We start from the raw sequence: 21332 nt of genomic DNA, 5'->3' as shown, positions 1-21332 counted from the left end.
AATTTAAGTTGTCAGTTTAAGTTAGCAAAATCTATTTTAAATTAAATTTATTAATTCGAATAACTAAATTTATAATAGTTAAATCTTTTTTCAATCCTATAAACCCAATTAAAATAATAAATAAAATTATATAAACTTAATTAAAATAATAAATAAATAAAATTGGTTAAATCTTCGATTAATCATATAAATTTAAGTAAAATAATAAAGTTAGATTTTTTCTCGTTTAAAATTATAGAAATTAAATCTAATTAAAAAATAGTAGAAACTAAATTAAATATCACAATTTAAAATAAATAAAAAATGAGAAACACTCATATATTAAATAAGGGGAGAAACATTTATATATTAAATATCATAATTAAAAAAAAATACTCCTAAATTAAATAACATAATTAAAAAAATAAAGAAACAAACCCTTATAAATTAAATATCATTAAAAAAAAAGAGTAGAAATAAACTTATAAATTAAATGTGTTGAAAATATATTATTTATATTAAATTGTAGGCATCACCGATAATTTGTAATATTTTATTGGAGGAACATTTTCGTTAGACATGGTAAATATTCTCATTATTTCCAATTTGTAACTTATTGGAGAACATTTTGATTTGGTGCGTCGTTGGTTCAAAAACACGTATGTCGATTATTTTTTAATTGGTTAGATATGTAAGTTTATAACCTACTTTTATTGATTATTACACGTCAATAAGAGACGATCGATTTTAGATAAATATTCACCAGAATAAAAAAGAGAACAATCGAAAGTATATAAAAGTTGAGATGTCACCGAGGGTGACTATGCAGTCCCTGTCACCTATTTCACAAAATATTTGAAATTATAAAAGACAAAATATAATAAAATTTTTAATTTTTACAGTTAAAAAATAAAATAAACAAAATATTTAAAATTAAAAAAAAATACTAATTTTTGTACGAATAAAATATTTGAAATTATAAAAAATAAAATATTTAATATTACAAACAAAAATAAAAAATATGAACCAACCGGTGGCGGTCCCTTGCTCCATCGATCAAACTATGAACCGATCATTGGCGGTCCGTTGCTCCATCAAGCAAACTATGAACCAACCGGAGGCGGTCTCTCGCGCCATTGAGCAAATTTTGAGTCAACCGGTGGCAATCACTCGAGCTAACGGGGAAACTCCGAACCAATTGGTGACGACCCCAAACCTCGTAGGAGAAGCTTTGAACCAACCGGTGGCGATCCCTCGCGCCATCGAGCAACCCTAGTTGGTTCGAAGTTTGAGCCTACCGACGACAATCACTCGACCCATTAGGGAAACTCTGAACGAATTGTTGTCAATCCCTCACACCGAAAAGGGAACTTTGGACCAATCGATAGCGATCCCTTGCGCCATCGAGCGAACTTCTAGCCAACTGGCGACAATCACTTGGGCCATCGGGGAAACTCTTAACCAATTGAAGGAGATCCCTCACACCATAAGGGAAAATTCTAACCAACCGGTAGCGATCCCTTGTGCCATCAAGCAAACTTCGAGCCAACCGACGACAATCACTTGGACCATTGGGGAACTCTTAACCAATTGGAGGAGATCCCTCACACTATAAGGAAAAATTCGAACAAACGGTGGCCAAATTATATCGAAATATTAGATAAAATTGTTTATAATTTGTAACCCCGAACTCTGACTAGAACCTTGAAACTTGAAACCTAAGTTTTTCTCTCCCGTTGAACTTTCTAAATTTTATTGAGGATTTTAAAAAATATAAAAAAAATGGTGAAAATTAGGAAGAATGGTCCAAGTCAACCATCGGTCATTTTCTATCTGCCTCGGAATATGGAGTTAGTAGAGGAGGAATAAGAAAAGAAATAAAAATGGAAAGGTGGGAGAGACAAAGAGAAGAGAGAGAAATAAGGTTCTACATAGAAGGGGAAGTAGCCGCCACTCTCGATCTTGCTACGATCTTACTACGAGAGTCTGGTTCCGATCGAGATTTTTTCACAAATACTTCACAGAATCTATAGGAAGTATTCTTGTAAAACTCTCTCATCGTCAACGTGATTCACAGGAGTTACCACTGACATCGACAATGCACTCCGACAACATTCATAAATTTCAAAATATTTTCAGAACCATCCAATAAAACATTTAAAACCTATACCATTTAAAACTTAAAACAAAGGTAAATTTTTCGCAGACTTCGACAATGCACTCCGACAACATTCATAAATTTCAAAATATTTTCAGCACCTTTCAATAAAACATTTAAAACCAGTACCATTTAAAACTTGAAACAAAAGTAAATTTTTGACGGCTAAAGTTTAAGTACACAAAACAAGCACGAATATGGGTGGAGAAACTTTTATATTTTTATATTGATCGCAAATAATAATAATAAAAAAATAAATGAATCTTTCCTCGATAATCAAAACCGTAATCCAAAATTCCAATCAAAACAGTAATAGGAGTGTTTATTGTAGGGTTGAAGTTGCTTACACAAAGCAAGATACGTGAGAAAAACGAGGCGATCCTTAGCCCCGATTTGATGAATATTAGTATGGGTGTAGAAATATTTGAGATGTTCAAGTTTCAAAAGTCCAATTAATCGTCCCAGAAGTAAAAACAATCAATTTATTCATTCGTTATCATCCTCGATTATAACCAGCTCTATGCACTTTGCATGCATGCACAACACGCAATTCGCTAACGTAGGTTTTGTCCATGATTGAGGAGCTCTACTATGTAGAATATCTCTATTTCTCTCAATAAAACTTGTTATCTCGTTGAATTTCTCCACCAAATCATACCCCATGTTGTAACTTTGTTTGCATTGGTTGCATTTGACGTCGCCCGTGATTGTGAGGATGCGGCTTGCTTGGAGGTAAGCGAGTTCGTGGACTACGGCTCGATGGGTTGTGGACCATGGATATGGTGGTTCGATCGGCGTGTTGTTTAGTCTACTTCTTTGACATCTTTGATTGGATTGTGGAGCTTGAGGGGGGTGATGTGGGATTACGACATGTTGGGGTGATGTCGATGGTATTGGGTCAATACTTAATTGTTGTTGTCATTGTAAATTGGGGAGGTGGCGACGGCGACTGTGGACGTAATTGGAGCAGCGGCGACGGTGGATGGAGAGAGAGCGGTGGTGACGATGGACGGAGAGAGAGTCTAAGTTCGAGATCGATTGGAGTGTTATTTTCTAGATTTGTCATCGAAAATTATTGGAGAATGTTGGTAAGAAAGAAAGTTTAAGTTTGTTGAAATTGTGAGCCTGAGAAAATATAAAAGATAATTTAACAAAACCTCTTTATAAATTTAAACACAAATTTTAGAATTTTAGAATCCATAAAATAATTATATTCGCTTAAATATGAGATAAAATTGATTATAATAATTAATTTTCATTAATTTTTAATTAATTAATTAGAAATTAATCGAGTATTAATAAACAATATTATATGACATGGATTATAATTAAATTAAAATTTAAAAAGAACTGTTTTGCAATTGGTTCAAATAAGAGTTGTACCCATACAGAATTCTTCTGTTTCATCTCTATCATCATCTCTATTCCCTTTATCAATTCTCTTATCCCACCTACGCCTATGAATTTCTCTATCAGTTCTATTACCTTATCCTTATCCATGAGGTTACAACATTTGATCCTTAATTGACGTAAGGGTTGTTCTGGGTATCCTAAAAAAAGGTTTTTATACATCTCAACCCCATCCCTTGGAAAGAAAAAGGTAGCACCGAAGAAAGGAAAGAGCGAAATGGTTGTTTTTGTTGTTCCTGCGAAACCAAGATTCATTCGCGAACCAAAAAAAATTAAAATATATTTTTTAAAATTTAACACACAACCCCTCAAAATTTAAAATTAAGTTCAAAATTTAAAGGTACTAATATACATTTGATAAAAAAAAAAAAAAAAAAAAAAAATTCTAGAATAAAATATAAAATTTATTTATTTTGATATGTTATGTGAGAAGTTATTTAATTATAATATTTAAAAAAAACCATTCTTATCCCCATATACAAAAATCTTAACAAAAATAAATACAAGTTAACTAAAATTTGATAATTTAGCAAAATCTTTTATCAAATTCAAACACTAAAATCTTAACCAAGAATCCATATTAAATAAAATTGATTAAATTATTTTTCATTAATTTATTTATTTGAATATTTTATGTCACTCAAAATTATTTTGATTATAGTATTTAAAAAAAACAAAAAAAAAATCTTAATAAAAATAAATAAATTAATCAAATTTTTACTTCTCAACCCAGATAAAAAAAATATAAAAACAAAAATTTTAAAAAGAAAATATATAAATCAGTAACTAAATTTTACCAAATAAAATTTATTTTTGAATGATATCATTATTTTTTTTTTTAAGAATTAGAATAGTGTTTGTTAACTAAAATGTGATAATTTAGCGAAATCTTTTATCAAATTCAAACATTAAAATTTCTAACTACAATTCATAAAATAATTATGGGTCGTTTCAATTAAGAAATATTAGATAAAATTAATTATAATGGGTAACACCAGAACCGGTAAACTTAAAACCTAATAGATTTGATTAAAGATCTTAGAAACCGAGAATTTTGAGATAGTAGAAGTGAAAAATATTTAGAAATATGTTATAACTCAAAGAAAAAATATAAAAAAAAAATGGAAAATTAGGAAGAAAGGTTATTTTGGTCATTTTCCATCTTCTTTCCTTAATAAGGAAGGTTCTAGAGAGAAGGGGAAGTAGCCGCCACTCCCAATCGGGCTACAAGAGTCTGATTTCGGACAAGATTTTTTCACAAATACTTCACAGAATCTATAGGGAGCATTCTTGTAACACTCTCTCATAGTTAACGCGATTCACAGGAGTTATCACTTATATCGACAATGCACTTCAACAACCATTCATAAATTTCAAAATATTTTCAGTACTATCCAATAAAACATTTAAAACTAGTAATATTTAAAACTTAAAACAACCAAATAAATTCTTGACAGATAAAAGCATAATTACTAGGGGTGTAGAAACTTTTATATTTTTATATTTATCTCAAATAATAATAATAAAAAAAGATAAATAAATCTTTCTTCAATAATCAAAACCCTAAAATCAGTAATAGAAGTGTCTATTGTAGGGTTGAAGTTGTTTACACAAAGCAAGATACGTGAGAAAAACGAGGCGATCCTTAGCCCCGGTTTGATGAATATTAGTATGGGTGCAGAAATATTTGAGATGTTTAAGTTTTAAAAGTCCAATTAATCGTCCCAAAAGTAAAAATAACCAATTTATTCGTTCGTTATCATCCTCGATTATCACCGGCTCTACGCACTTTGCATGCATGCACAACACGCAACTCGCTAACGTAGGTTTTGTCCATGATTGGGGAGCTCTACTATGTAGAGTATCTCTATTTCTCTCAATAAAACTCGCTATCTCGTTGAATTTCTCCACCAAATCATACCCCATGTTGTAACTTTGTTTGCATTGGTTGCATTTGACGTCGCCAGTGATTGTGAGGATGCGGTTTGCTTGGAGGTAAGCGAGTTCGTGGACTACGGCTCGACGGGTTGTGGACCATGGATATGGTGGTTCGATTGGCGTGTTGTTTTGTCTACTTCTTTGGCGTCTTTGATTGGATTGTGGAGCTTGAGGGGAGTGATGTGAGATTACGACCTGTTGGGGTGATGTCGATGGTATTGGGTCGATACTTAATTGTTGTTGTGAGAGTGTTGTTGGTGTCATTGTAAATTGGAGCAGTGGCGACGGTGGATGGAGAGAGGGCGGTGGTGACGGTGGATGGAGAGAGAGCGGTGGTGACAGGGGACGGAGAGAGAGTCTAAGTTCGAGATCGATTGGAGTGTTATTTTCTAGATTTGTCATCGAAAATTATTGAAAAATGTTGGTACGAATATGAAGAACAAGTTAACTGAGTTGGAATTGTAATCGAGTATTAGGTAAAATTAAAGTCTGTCTCCATTCCTTTAAAAAGAAAATTTTAAAGATAATTTAGTAAAATCTTTTTATCAAATTTAAACACTAAAATATCCATAAAATAATTATATTTCGTTTTAAAAATTAAGAAATATGAGATAAAATTGGTTATAATGAAATTAATTTTCATTAATTTTTAATTAATTAATTAGAAATTAATCAAGTATTAATAAAAAATATTTGATAACATGGATTATAATTAAATTAATTTTCATTAATTTTTCAATCACTATTATAATTAATTAAAAAATTCTCACACCAAATTATTTTTAATTAATTAATATGAAATTAATCAAAAGTGAGTATTAATAATAAAATATTAGATAAAATGAATTATAATTAAATTAATTTTCATTAATTTTTCATTTCTTATTATAATTAATTAAAAATTCTCACAAAAAAATTATTTTTAATTAATTAATTAGAAATTAATAATGAGTATTAATAAAAATTAAGGGCAGGTAAAATATTGAAATATACGAAATATATAAAAACTACCTTTAAAATTAAAAATATATATATATAATATTTTAAAATTTGAAAGGAACAAAAAAAATAAATGTATTTTTTAAAATTTAATACACAACCCCTCAAAATTTAAAATTAAGTTGAAAATTTAGAGGTATTAAAAAAAAATTAAATTCCGTAAAATATAAAATTATTTTATTATCGTCCCTCTTTTTAAAAAATATTTAAACGATCTTTTATTTATTTGGATATGTTCACAGAGTTATTTTAATTATTACACTCCAAATAAAATTATTTTTATCCTTATATACAAAAATCTTAACAAAAATAAATACTTCTTTAATTTATTTTTATCTATAGTCAATTTTTTATATAAAAGAAGAAAATAAGAAATGTTAACTGATATGAAATATTTTTTTAAAAGAAATATAGAAACAAAAATTTAAAATTTTTACATAAACAAACAAAATAAGAAATCTCAATATGAAATATGTATAAGGAGAAATATAAAAACAAAAAATTTAAAAAAAATATTTAAATCATTATCTAAACTTTAAAAAAAATTAAATTTATTTTAAAATGACTAACATTTCTTTAACAATTCAAAAAAAAGTTAATTAAAATTTGATAATATAGCAGAATCTTTTATCAAATTCAAACCCTGAAATTTTAACCATGAATCCATAAAATAATTATAGTGAGATAAAATGAATTAATTAAATTAATTTTCATTAATTTTTTCACCCCTTATAATAATTAATTAAAAATTCTCACATAAAATTATTTTTAATTAATTAATTAGAAATTAATAATGAGTATTAATAAAATTTAAGGGCAAAAATGTAAAATATTGAAATAAACTAACTGTATAAAAACACATTTAAAATTTAAGGGAAAAAATATAATATTTTAAATTTAAAAAGTAACAAACAAAAATTAAAATGTATTTTTTAAAATTTAACACACAAACCCTCACAATTTAAAATTAAGTTCAAAATTTAAAGATAATCATATAACATTTGATAAAAAAAAAAAAAAATTAAATTTTTTAAAAAAACATTTAAACAATTTTTTATTTATTTTGGTATGTTATGTCACTTTAATTATTATATTTCAAAAAAATCATTTTTATCCTTATATACAAAAATCTTAATAAAAATAAATACTCTTTTAATTTATTTTTATCTATAATCAATTTTTTATATAAAAAGAAAGAAAATAAGAAATCTCAACTGATATGAAATATTTTTTTAAAGAAATATAAAAACAAAAATTTTAAATTTTTACATAAACAAACAACAAATCTCAATATGAAATAGGTACATGATAAGGAAACTTTAATCTTCAGTCCAACGATTCAAGCTTTTATTTTAACAATAATCCTTGAATCAAAGTAATTAACACCTCCTTATACTACATTTGGATCAACCAGATAAGGTTAGAATTAGATTACCCCTGATCGAAGATCTAGAAGCCTTGTTCTAAATTGAGTCACTTCACAATCTAACTTGATCAAGGCTTGATTGAATGGCTCGGGTGCAATTCTACCACAAGAATTGCTTGAAACTTAGAAAGGACAAATATGATGCTCGAATTTCTAAGGGAAACGTCTCAATTTGAGATCTGAATTACATTCATCAACGAATCTGATTTTTACATAACATATTGTGGGTATTTATAGTCTCCTAACAAAAGACGTTTATGGTCGGGATTCAATCCCGATCCCCTTTAATCTCCACAAATGACGATGTCAATTTTGACCCATTGCAAAATGAAAACAATAAAACAATAAAATCTTTCAACAAATGTTGATATGTTTGAGTGGCTAAATAAATAAATTTGTGTAGGTTCAAACCGTGTTGTTGACATTTTTAATGTTTTCCAACTTCAACGGTGAAGTGAAAATATTCAATTGTCCAATTGTATCAGCTTCTAATTCTCTTAGGACTTAAGTTCTCATCATCTTCCCTCTCTTAGGACTTAAGTTCTTATCATTTTCAAAAGGAAAATCATCACCTACATCAAAAGGACTTAAGTCAGCAACATTGAAAGTAGAATGTACTGAACATCTTAAGTCAGCAACATTGAAAGTAGAATGTACTGAACATCATCACCTACATCAAAAGGACTTAAGTCAGCAACATTGAAAGTAGAATGTACTGAACATCTTAAGTCAGCAACATTGAAAGTAGAATGTACTGAAAAGTCTCTGGGAATATCAATTTTATATGCATTGTTATTAATTCTTTCAAGGACTTCATAAGGGTCATCCCCTCTTGGATGTCCCCTCTTGGATGTAGCTTTGTCTTCCGTTGAGATGGGAATCGCTCCTTGCGAAAATGTATCCAAACCCAATTACCAGGTTTAAAAATGATTTCCTTACGTCATTTGCTAATCCTTGAAGCAACCTTGAAATTTTGGGTCTCAATTCTCTCCTTCAACTCCTTGTGCAATGTTTTGGTCAAGTCTGTCTTACTTGTGGCTGCGTCACTCATAAACATATTAGGAGTAGGGAGCAAATCAAGAGGCGTAAGTGGATTAAATCCATAAACAACTTCAAAAGGAGAACAATGAGTTGTACTATGAATTGCTCTATTATATGCAAACTCTACAAATGGCAAACATTCATCCCAAGACTTAATATTCTTAGAAATAATAGCCCTAAGCATTTCTAATGTTCTATTAACCAACTCAGTTTGTCCATCCGTCTGAGAATTACATGTAGTTGAAAACAACAATTTGGTACCCAATTTACCCCACAATACTTTCCAAAAGTGACTTAGAAATTTAGCATCCCTATCACTAACAATTATTCTAGGGATTCCATGTAATCTTACTACTTCCCTAAAAAAATAAGTCACCAACATGTTTTGCATCGTCCGTCTTGTTACATGCAATAAAATGAGTCATCTTACTAAATCTGTCTCAACAACAAAAATACTATCTTTACCCTTTTTAGTGTGCGGTAAACCAAGAACAAAATCCATTGATATATTACTCCAAGGTTCATTAGGTACATTCAAAGGAGTGTACAATCCATTTGGTTGTGACCTAGATTTAGCTTCTTTGCATTTAAAGCATTGACTACAAAATTTATGAACATCATGCTTCATTTTCGGCCAAAAGAAGTGTTCATGCAACATATTATAAGTTTTATTAATCCCAAAATGTCCCATTAAGCCACCACCATGCGCTTCTTTAACAAGCAAATCTCGGATAGAGCATTTAGGAATACAAAGCTTACTTTTCTTAAATAAGAATTCATGAAACACATAATAATCATCTACGGCTGTTTTTGTAAGACAAGATGCATAAATAATTCCAAAGTCAAGATCATCTCGATATAAATCTTTAATATGCTCAACTCCAAGAATTTTTACACTGAGAGAAGTAAAAAGATTGTAGATAATGCATCAGCTACCATATTATCCTTACTTTACTTATATTTAATGACATATGGAAATGTTTCAATAAACTCCACCCACTTTACATGCCTACGGTTCAGTTTGCTTTGACCATTAAGATACTTCAAGCTTTCATGATCAGAGTGGATCACAAATTCTCTAGGCCATAAATAGTGTTACCAAACTTGCAATGTGCGAACTAAAGCAAACAATTCTTTATCATAGGTAGGATAGTTCAATGCTGCCCCATTTAGTTTTTCACTAAAATACATTACGGGTTTGTCATCTTGCATCAAAACAACACCTATGCCCAAACCACTTGCATCACACTCAATTTCAAAAGTTTTATCAAAGTTAGGCAAGACAAGTAATGGTGCATTAGTTAATTTATTCTTAAGCTCATTAAATGCATTCTCTTGCATATCTCCCCGTTTAAAAACAACATTATTTTTCACCAAGTCATTCAATGGTGTAGCTATGGTGCTAAAATCTTTTATAAATCTCCTATAGAAGCTAGCTAACCCATGAAAACTACGTACGTCAGTTGCATTTTGTGGTGTTGGCCAATCCCTAATTGCTTTAACTTTCTCTTCATCTACTTCTACTCCATTTTTACCAACTATGAAGCCAAGAAAGTTAACTTTTTCCAGGCAAAAACTAAACTTATTAAAATTAGCATAAAGTTTCTCTTTTCTAAGTGTAATCAAAACTAACTTAACATGCTCCACATGCTCATGCAAGGTCTTCGAATAAATTAAAATATCATCAAAATACACAACAACATGCTTTCCTAAATATTCTCTCAAAACATGATTCATTAAGCGCATAAATGTACTAGGAGCATTAGTTAACCCAAAAGGCATAACAAGCCATTCATACAATCCAAACTTAGTTTTGAACGCGGTTTTCCATTCGTCTCCTACATGCATTCTAATTTGATGATATCCAGATTTCAAGTCAATCTTTGTAAATAAACATGAACCATGTAATTCATCAAGCATATCGTCTAGCCTAGCAATAGAATGTCGATACTTTACCGTGATTTTGTTGATGGCTCTACAATCCATGCACATACGCCACGTTCCATCTTTCTTTGGCATCAATAAGATTGGTACAGAACATGGACTCAAACTCTCTCGTATATAGCCCTTCTCCATAAGCTCCTCTATTTTCCTTCGAATTTCTTTAGTCTCAGTTGGGCTGGCTCAATAAGCTGGCTTATTAGGAATTATCGGCCCTGGAATGAAGTCTATTTTATGTTCAATACCTCTAATTGGAGGTAGTCCTTTAGGGACTTCATCTTGGAATACGTCATCAAATTCCTGTAAAAGAGATTGAAACATACTAGGTAAAGAAAATTATTATCGTTAGAGACCAAACATCCTTCCTTGTACACAAGTACAAAGATGGTTTTTTGTGAGAACATTGCCCTTCTAACCTCTCCAACTCTAGCCAAACAATTCACATTCTTTCCTTTTTCTCCAATTTCATTCTTTTTTTTCACTATGGTTTTCTCGTTGACTTATCTCTATTTTTTTACTCAACTCTTTTTCCTCAAACTATTTCTTTTTTTCTTTCAACTTTAATTGATCAGCAAATACATTTGCCGAACTCAAAGGCACAAGAGTGATTTTTCTACCATCTTTTACAAAAGAATACCGATTCAAATAGCCATCATACATAACCCTCCTGTCAAATTGTCATGGTCTGCCAAGCAATATGTCTCCAGTAATTGGTAAAACGTCACAAAGAACTTCATCTTTATATTTTCCTAAAGTAAAAGATATTAAACCTTGAGAAGTTACCTTCATTGTTCCACTGTCATTGAGCCATTGAAGCTTGTAAGGTTTAGGATGGTGTTGGGTTGGAATTAGCAACCTTTTGATCAACATTTCACTTACGACATTGGTGCAGCTTCCACTATCAATTACAAAACTACAAGGAGTCCCCTTAACTAAACACCTTGTGTGAAATAGGTTGTCTCTTTGATCATCAACATCATTCTCTGTAACTTGAGTTTTAAGAAGTCTTCTGGTTACAAGTACCAAACGACTCCCATCTTCTAGTTCCTCCTCATGCTCCTGGATTTTCTCTTCATCTAGCTTATCATGGTCGCTTTTCTCACTATCTGTGACAACTTGTCCATTCTTGATGATCATGACTCTCTTGTTAGGACAATCACGATTAAGATGACCAATTCCTTGATATTTCCAACATTTGATGTCTCTATTTCTTTCTTGAATCTCCTTATATTCCTCCGCTTTCTCTTTATCCTTGGAGGTCTCAGCTTTGTTCTTTTTGTCAAGATCATACTTGCCTCCAACTTTGAAATCTAACTTTTCAATATTTGCATTCTTTTTCCAAGTGTTGAAAGTAGTAGACTTTGAAATACCATACCTCTTGAAGTTCTCCTTCTCCCAAGCTAGTTGCCCTTTGATTTTGACAGCAAGGTGTAACAATTCTTGCATATCAAAGTACGCTTGTCTATCCACTTGATGAGCAAGTTGTCGGTTTAACCCACCAAGAAATATAGCCATTGTATCTTGCTCATCTTCATCAATACATGCTCTATTCATAAGGGTCTCCATTTCTTTATAATATTCTTCAACACTTTTGGATCCCTGTTGTAAATGCTCTATTCATAAGGGTCTCCATTTCTTTATAATATTCTTCAACACTTTTGGATCCCTGTTGTAAAGTATATATTCATAAGGGTCTCCATTTCTTTATAATATTCTTCAACACTTTTGGATCCCTGTTGTAAAGTATAGAGTTTTTGCTTGAGTATTCGAGAATAATGCTTAGGAATGTACCTTTTTCTCATTAATGTCTTCAATTCCTCCCACGTTTCAATTGGTTCTTCATAATTTCTCCTCCACTCTGATTTCAAAGATGTCCACCATATAATGGCGTAATCACAAAATTCAGCCACAGCAAGCTTCAACTTTCTTTCTTCACTGAAATTGTTGCAATCGAAGACATGCTCAATTTTGCTCTCATATTGCAAATACTCCTCTGGATCAGATTTCCCATTGGAATTTTTAGCTTTACTCCCCTCACTCCTTTTCTTTTTCTCTCTCATACTGGTACTCCCTCTCAATTCTTTTTTGTGTTAAAATTTCTCTACCCCTTCTTCTGACTCTTCCTCTCCCTCGACTGATATCTCTCCCTCCCCTAAGACTATGTCCCGCTAAAAGGGTGACATTGTCATCTTCTTCATTTTCAACTCCTTCATTCAAGAGTACTTCCCTCCCTTGAAGATTACCTAAGGCTATTTCAATTCGCTCCATCCGGTCTGTCAATATACTAATAACTTGATTCAAACGAGTAATTGTTTCGATCTGTGCTTTTCTCCACCTAGCTTCATTGATCTCCCCTCCATTTCCTCCATCTTGGTTCATGATTGTACAAACAGTAGTGGAATATGTTTAGGACCTCACACACTCAACTCACTGATTTTACACTCAATGACACTCGTGTTCATACACACAAAGGTAGGCTTTGATACCAAACTGATAAGGCAATTATGTAGTAACAACCAAATAAAACAAAAAATGAACAAATAAATAAGGGACAAAGATATTTTTGGATATAATTGCACATTGAAAAAAAATGAACTCCAAAGAGAATGGTCGTGAAGATCGAACACAACAATTCCAGATTTATATGCTTTAGGGAAAAATGAGAATAGAAATTTATTTGATCTTCAAATAAACGTGCAAATGGTCTAATGATAAGGATATATTAAGAACAATATGATAAGGATTTTTTTTTTTTGTAGAAGGATAATGAAGAACGTTGGAAATGACAATAAGAAAATAAATGACAGATTTAAAAGAGACGATAAACAATAGCGGAAATTAAAGATAAAATCAATTCTAGAGTCGGCCACAAATATGCAACCTCGCTCTGATACCAAACTGATAAGGCAACCATAATCCTCAACCCAATGATCTAAGCTTTTATTTTAGCAAGAACTCTTGAATCAAAGTAATTAACACCTCCTTATGCGAAATTTGGATCAACCAAGAGATAAAGGCTAGAATTAGATTACCTCTTACGATCGAAGATCTAGAAGCAAGATTTGAAACCTTGTTCTAAATTGAGTCACTCCACAATCTAACTTGATCAAGGCTTGATTGAATGGCTCGGGTGCAATTCTACCACAAGAATTGCTTGAAACTTAGAAATGACAAATATGATGCTCGAATTTCTAAGAGAAACGTCTCAATTTGAGATCTGAATTGCATTCATCAATGAATCTGATTTTTACATAACATATTGTGGGTATTTATAGTCTCCCGACAAAAGACGTTTGTGGCCGGGATTCAATCTCGATCCCTTTTAATCTCCACAAATGACGAAGTCAATTTTGACCAATTGACCCTTGCAAAATGAAAACAAAAAAACAATAAAATCTTTCCATAAATGTTATATGTTTGAGTGGCTAGAGAAATAAACTTAAAAATTCTCATATCAAATTATTTTAAATTAGTTAATTAGAAATTAATATTAATAAAAAATAGGGGAAAAATATAAAATATTGAAATACAAAGAAGCTTATAAAAACGATAAAATATATTTATACCTTAAAAATTAAGGGATAAAATATAATATTTTAAAAACAAAAATTTTAAAAAGAAAATATTTAAATCAGTAACTAAAATTTAAAAAATAAAATTTATTTTTAAATGATATTAACAAAAAAAATTTAAAAAGAAAATATTTAAATGAGTAACTAAATTTTAAAAAATAAAATTTATTTGTAAATAACATTAAGAATTAGGAAAGAAAGGTCATTTTTATACAAAAATCTTAATAATAATAAATACTCTTTTAATTTATTTTTATTTATAATCAAATTTTTACTTAGAACTAGGATAATCTAACTCAGATAAAGAAATATAAAAACAAAAATTTTAATCAGTAACTAAATTTTAAAAAATAAAATTTATCTGTAAATAACATTTTTGTAAGAATTAGGAAAACAAAGGTCATTTTTATACAAAAAAATTTTAATAATAATAAATACTCTTTTAATTTATTTTTATTTATAATCAAATTTTTACTTAGACCAAGGATAATCTAACTCAGATAAAGAAATATAAAAACAAAAAAAAAAATTAAAATGAAATTATTAAAATCATTAACTAAATTTTAAAAAATAAAATTTATTTTTAAATTTTAAAAAATAAAATTTATTTGTAAATGATATTAACATTTTTGTAAGAATTAGGAAAACATTAACTTATGTCATAATTTAGCCAAATATTTTATCAAATTCAAACACTAAGATTTCAACTACCATCCATAAAATAATTATACGAATATTAGATAAAATTGATTATAATGAGTAACACCAGAACGTCGGAATCTTAAAATTTAAATTTTTCTTTTAAGTTGAACTTCCGAGATTTTATTGAGCATCTTAGAAACGAATTTTGAAATGAAATAGAACAGACAAATATTTAGAGATATGTTAGAACTCAAATAAGGAGAGGGAAAGAAGGTTATACAGAGAAGGGGAAGTAGTAGTCACTCCCGATTTGGCTACGAGAGTCCGGTTTCGGCTGAGTTTTTTTCACAAATACTTCACAGAATCTATAGGAAGCATTTTTGTAACACTCTTTCATCGTCAACGCGATTCACAGGAGTTACCATTGACATCGACAATGCACTCCGACAACCTTTCATAAATTTCAAAATATTTTCAGCACCATCCAGTAAAACATTTAAACCAGTACCATTTAAAACTTAAAACAATCCAAGTAAATTATTGACATATAAAGCATAAATACACAAAACAGACCCAAACATGAATTCTCAATAGTCTCTAGTCCGCTAGTCTCGTCCCAAGTAAATTCTTGACAGCTAAAGCATAAGTACACAGAACAGACACAAACATGAATTCTCAATAGTCTCTAGCCCGCTGGTCTCGTCCTCGTCCTTGGTTAGTCTGTATCAACTAACTTTGGAAAGAAAAGTTAAATAATTTTGATGAGTAATTAAATTATTACGTAGCCAGCTTTTCTTTCATGAGTTCATAACTAATCTTTCACGTGTTTTTAAGTTTTATACCCATTGACTACTAGTTTCACTTGTTAGGTTCATCTATTCATTAACGAGGTATCTCAGCTACTTCCAGTTTAGGTTACTGACTCTCTCTCGATATGCTTATCTAGAATTTTCGGACTCATATGTAAGACTCGCTCTCGGTCAAATAAGTCCGTCTACTAATTTCATTGGCAGCCTATTTATTGTTGGCTTTTTGGCCCTTAATCTCATTTTAATTAATTTCAATCAATTAATTGATTGATGTTTTGATGATAACAAACCTATTTTTAATTATTAACTACTTTAAGTATTTTGAACTGTCCACAGTATAAGGTCGGGAATAATGATTACAACGACTTTTCAATTACTCAAATTAGAGCTAAAACGAAGAAATTAGAGTCTGAGACAACATATCCAACGTGATGATGTGGCAGCAAAATCAAAATGATGAATAAATCAAAATATATAAAAGTATGACATTTATAATGTTGGAAGACGGTGGAGTTTTTCTTATTATTATATTTCTAAATAAAATTATTTTTACAAAATATAAATTTGAATTTAATCGTTACTCTCATCTCATCGATATTTATTATTACTATCATATTATTATATTATTATATTTTAAAATTTTGGTAGGTACTCACGTAGCTTTTATTATTATTATATTTATAATAAATTTTGAATTTTCATTTTACTGTTATTCACATAACTTTTTATTTTTATTATATTATTATTATATTAAAAAATTTAAATAAATGAATTTAGAAAATTTTCTTATTTATTTACTTTTAATTTCGCCTTTCATTATTTCTAACACAATCCAATAGTCAATATTAATTTCAATGGGTATACTATTATTTACCTCTTGTGTTTTTTTACTAAATATATCAAAATAGAAAATATTTTTGTACTTTCAATCTCACCTCGATTTATCATTTTTAATATCAAAACATCATTCTTAACATAGTATTAACACGCATCTTTATCAGTAACATACCGTACATATAGTACATGCTATTTTCATTTGCATTTAAGACATCATATCACTTACAAAATTCAAATAAAATTATAAAGGTGGCTGACGTGGTCTATATATACATTCTCTTATCTTCTTCCATCTTTTTTTAACACAGTTTACAGGGAGAAAATGGCTGTCACTCTTGCTGGCTTCGTCGGAATCGGCCTTCCATGCGCCACTAGGTTATCTCGTACATCTTCACGGTCCGCTCGTTTTGGCCGTGTCAAAATGGCCGTCACTTTCGATGAGAAGAAGAATTTCACTCTCAACAAATCTGAAGAGGCTTTCAATGCTGCCAAGGTACATTTCTTGGTTTCATTCACTTTTATCCTTCCACATCCATGGAATCTTTCAATTGTTTGGTGAAACTCCTCTTTTGTAATCGGTGGCTTTTTCTCTGTTCGCATTAGGTTTTCAGTCTGGGTTTAGATATGTTTGATTGAGGATGAGAATTCGATTTGAATTCCATGGTCTGTGATTCTGATTCCCTAGTGGCGATTTTAATGACCTAGGAGTGCGATCAGATTTTTATTGTAAAGCGCAATTTGTGGTTTTGTTGTGATTTGTTCGACGTTCGACGTCCTGATGGTGAAAATAGTTTTGAACGCTTTTCAAAATTGTATGCAGGAGCTTATGCCTGGTGGAGTGAATTCCCCTGTTCGTGCCTTCAAATCTGTTGGTGGACAACCAATAATTATCGATTCTGTTAAGGGTTCCCACATGTGGGATATTGACGGTAATGAATATGTTGATTATGTGGGTTCTTGGGGACCGGCGATTATTGGTCATGCTGATGATGAGGTACAATTACCCATGGTTTAGTTTCTTCAATTTGTTTCTACTTGTGTTATAGTTTCTGTTACTTGGGATCTTTTGCCTTGCTTCTAAGTCTAAAGTTCCTCATCCATGTGACCGATATTGTCCTCTTTGGGCTTGCCCCACACCCCTATAAATGGTGTTTTGTTCTCCTTCCCAACTTATGTGGAATCTTACAATCCACCTTTTTCGAGGCCCAACGTCCTTGTTGGCACTCGTTCCTCTCTCCAATCGATGTGAGACCCCCACCAAATCCACCCCCTCCAGGCCCCAGCGTCCTTGCTGGCACATTGCCTTATGTCTACCCTCCTTCGGGGCTTTTAGCCTCCTCGATGGCACATCGCCTGGTGCTTGGCTCTGATACCATTTGTAACAGCCCAAGCCCATTGCTAGCCGATATTGTCTTCTTTGGGCTTTCCCTTTCGGACTTATCCTCTAGGTTTTTAAAACACGTCTCCCCACTTCGGGGCTTAACCTCCTCGCTAGCACATCGCCCCAGTGTCTAGCTCTAATACCATTTGTAACAGTCCAAGCCCACCACTAGCCAATATTGGTCTCTTTAGGCTTATCCTTTATATCGCTAGTCTTTTATATCGCTAGTCTGGAATTTTTCTTAGCTGAAACCTCCTTGGGGAGACACCTAATAGTGAATAGTGATGATCAGCTGGCCATTTGATTGCTATTTTTACTTCATATCTATTTTATGGGAAATGCAATAACGACCTCTCTAACCTTCAATGATAAAGCACAGCGTTCTTCTTTCTATTATATATTCATCTAAGGAATAGACTTCATTTGGAGGCTTGGAGCAAAGTGTCGGTTTTAGAGGCATATGGCATGAACATGCTTCATAGTTGCTTTAGAGGCATATGCATGAACATGCTTCATAAAAAACGTGAAAGCTATCTCTATAATAGAAAAGAACAGGAGGAATTACATGGAAAAAAGTAGGTGGATACAATGGAACTATATATTTGATCTAAATGGCAGAAAGCCACAAAGATATCAGTTTAACTTCGCTCCGAAAACGAGTACGAACAATGTGTGAGCATATTGTATCTTCTGAAGAAGATAAGCTGTCTTTTGATATAAAAATTTACAGGTTTAAATTATGATTCACCATATCCGACTCGAAGAGATGCGAACGTAAACTTTTTAGAAGTTGATGAATGTATAATTTTGTTTGTCCTAACTTTTTTTAAAGGACATGTTCATATAGATATTCATCACAATAATATTCTCATAGGTACTTGCAGCTCTAGCTGAAACAATGAAGAAAGGAACTAGCTTTGGTGCTCCATGCCTTTTGGAAAATGTTTTAGCTGAGATGGTGATATCTGCTGTTCCAAGCATAGAAATGGTTCGGTTTGTTAACTCCGGTACCGAAGCATGCATGGGCGTGCTTCGGCTTGCCCGTGCTTTTACTGGCAAGGAGAAACTCATCAAATTTGAGGGATGCTATCATGGCCATGCTGATCCGTTTCTTGTCAAGGCTGGTAGTGGAGTGGCAACATTGGGCCTTCCCGATTCTCCTGGCGTCCCAAAAGCAGCTACCTCGGAAACTCTTACTGCCCCCTTCAATGACATAGCAGCTGTAGAAGCCATTTTCAATGCCAATAAAGGAGAGATTGCTGCAATTATCCTTGAGCCTGTTGTTGGAAATTCTGGTTTCATTCCTCCAAAACCAGATTTTCTAAATGCCATACGCAAACTCACCAAGGAAAACGACGCTCTCCTCATCTTCGATGAGGTCATGACAGGATTCCGCTTGTCTTACGGTGGAGCTCAGGAGTATTTCGGAATAACACCCGACTTAACAACGCTTGGAAAGATCATTGGGGGCGGTCTACCCGTAGGTGCATATGGAGGACGAAGAGAGATCATGGAAATGGTAGCACCAGCAGGACCAATGTACCAGGCAGGCACCTTGAGTGGGAATCCATTAGCAATGACTGCAGGGATACACACACTAAAGCGATTGAAAGAACCAGGAACCTATGAATATCTAGACAAGATCACGAGCGAACTTGTTGAAGGCTTGGTGACTGCCGGGAAGAAGGCGGGGCATGCAATATGTGGAGGGTACATAAACGGGATGTTCGGGTTCTTCTTCACCGATGGTCCTGTTCATAACTTTGAAGATGCTAAAAAGAGTGACACTGCCAAGTTTGGGAGGTTTCACAGGGGAATGTTGGAGCAAGGTGTATACCTTGCGCCTTCACAGTTTGAGGCAGGGTTTACCAGCTTGGCGCATACTTCTGAAGATATTCAACATACTATTGCTGCAGCTGAGAAGGTTTTCAAGCAAATTTAGTTTAGATTCTTTATTGGTTTCAGTTTTCTTGTAGCATTATGGTGTGGTCTGTAGCTGAGTTGCCTCCTAGGAGATTTGTATCTGAGTGAGTTGTGTAGTGTAATGTTTGTTGTTGAAGACTATGCAGTAATCTCTGTATAATTCTTGCTTTCTACTGGCTGTTGACCTTGTAAAAAAATCAAAGTTACGGCATCAATGGCAATGACGAAGCGGTCGTAGTTTTCTTTTGAGTTCGAGTTCAACAATAAATATAACGGGGGAACTCACTTCTTGGTCCTCATGTTCAATACTAGTTGAACTATGCTCGGTGTGACATTTAAAGTATTGTGATTGATAGTGTCGGTAGATACTGTCCTCTTTAGGCTTTCCAACTCTAGTTAGTAGATATTGTCCTCTTTGAGCTTTTCTACTTATATATTGTCGGCCCTCTTTGTGCTTTTCTTTCCAGACTTTCTCTTAAGGTTTTTAAAATGCACCTTCTTTAGGTTTTTCCTTTCAAGCTTTCTCTCAAGGTTTTTAAAACGCGATTGTTAAAGAGATGTTTCCTCTCGATATTTCCTCTCAAGGTTTTTAAAACGCAATTGTTAAGGAGATGTTTCCCCTTAAGGTTTTTATAAAACGCGATTGTGAAGGTGATGTTTTCCCTCAAGGTTTTTAAAAGGCAAGAGATTTTCCATATTTTTATAAAAAATGTTTCATTCCCCTCTCCAACATCTCACAATCCACCCTTTCATACTGCACTCATTCCTCTCTCAAATCAATGCGGGATCTCAAAGTATCGAACCATCGTGATGCCTTAACTCCTATTTGTAACGAAACCACCTCTCTAATAACCATTATACCCTTACTATTCCCAAAAACATCCCCTATCAGTTTACTTAATTAAAGTCTTGTTCGAACTAAGGTTCTAAATGCTGACATCGACGAAAATGCAGAGATCTTAATTTTATAAAAATGTAGAAGAAATTATAAATATTAAAAAATTAAATTAATAAATAAGTCTTCAATTTATCTGTGACATAATGGAAACCTGATGATGAAACATGAACATAAAGAAATGTCAATGAAAATTAAACAACGATATTGAACAATCTTGTTATTTTTTTTAAACAAATGAATTTATTATCAAATGAAATCTGAGAACACAATGAAAGTTGGATGCCACTGATATAACACCAAGCCATGAGCAGAGGAGAGCAGAGGCACTGGGACAAAGCATTTCTATTTGAGTTCAATCAGATTCCCAATTCTGAATGA

At 32.0% G+C, this 21332-nt stretch overlaps 2 protein-coding genes across 2 annotated transcripts; one reads left to right on the top strand and one right to left on the bottom strand.

The window, feature by feature from the left end:
- Window positions 1-800: 800 nt before the first annotated feature.
- LOC111470974 lies at window positions 801-13160 on the bottom strand. The gene is given in 11 exon segments (XM_023116639.1): window positions 801-818; window positions 8627-8761; window positions 8764-8821; window positions 8972-9318; window positions 9320-9393; window positions 9396-9737; window positions 9869-10510; window positions 10931-11192; window positions 11556-12505; window positions 12616-12885; window positions 13136-13160. Coding segments are annotated over 11 exon segments (3123 nt in total).
- Window positions 13161-17039: 3879 nt separating this feature from the next.
- LOC111471023 (glutamate-1-semialdehyde 2,1-aminomutase 2, chloroplastic-like) lies at window positions 17040-20305 on the top strand. The gene is made up of 3 exons (XM_023116702.1): window positions 17040-17245; window positions 17573-17746; window positions 19008-20305. Exons 1-3 carry the CDS (start codon window positions 17075-17077, stop codon window positions 20073-20075), a joined length of 1413 nt encoding a protein of 470 aa, XP_022972470.1. The 5' UTR covers window positions 17040-17074; the 3' UTR covers window positions 20076-20305.
- Window positions 20306-21332: the final 1027 nt, after the last annotated feature.

The sequence above is a fragment of the Cucurbita maxima genome, unplaced genomic scaffold (genome assembly GCF_002738345.1).
Source record: "Cucurbita maxima cultivar Rimu unplaced genomic scaffold, Cmax_1.0 Cma_Scf00048, whole genome shotgun sequence".
Classification (NCBI taxonomy): Eukaryota; Viridiplantae; Streptophyta; class Magnoliopsida; order Cucurbitales; family Cucurbitaceae; genus Cucurbita; species Cucurbita maxima.
Note: the sequence above shows the minus strand (reverse complement) of the source record. Positions and strands in the feature narration are given on the sequence as shown.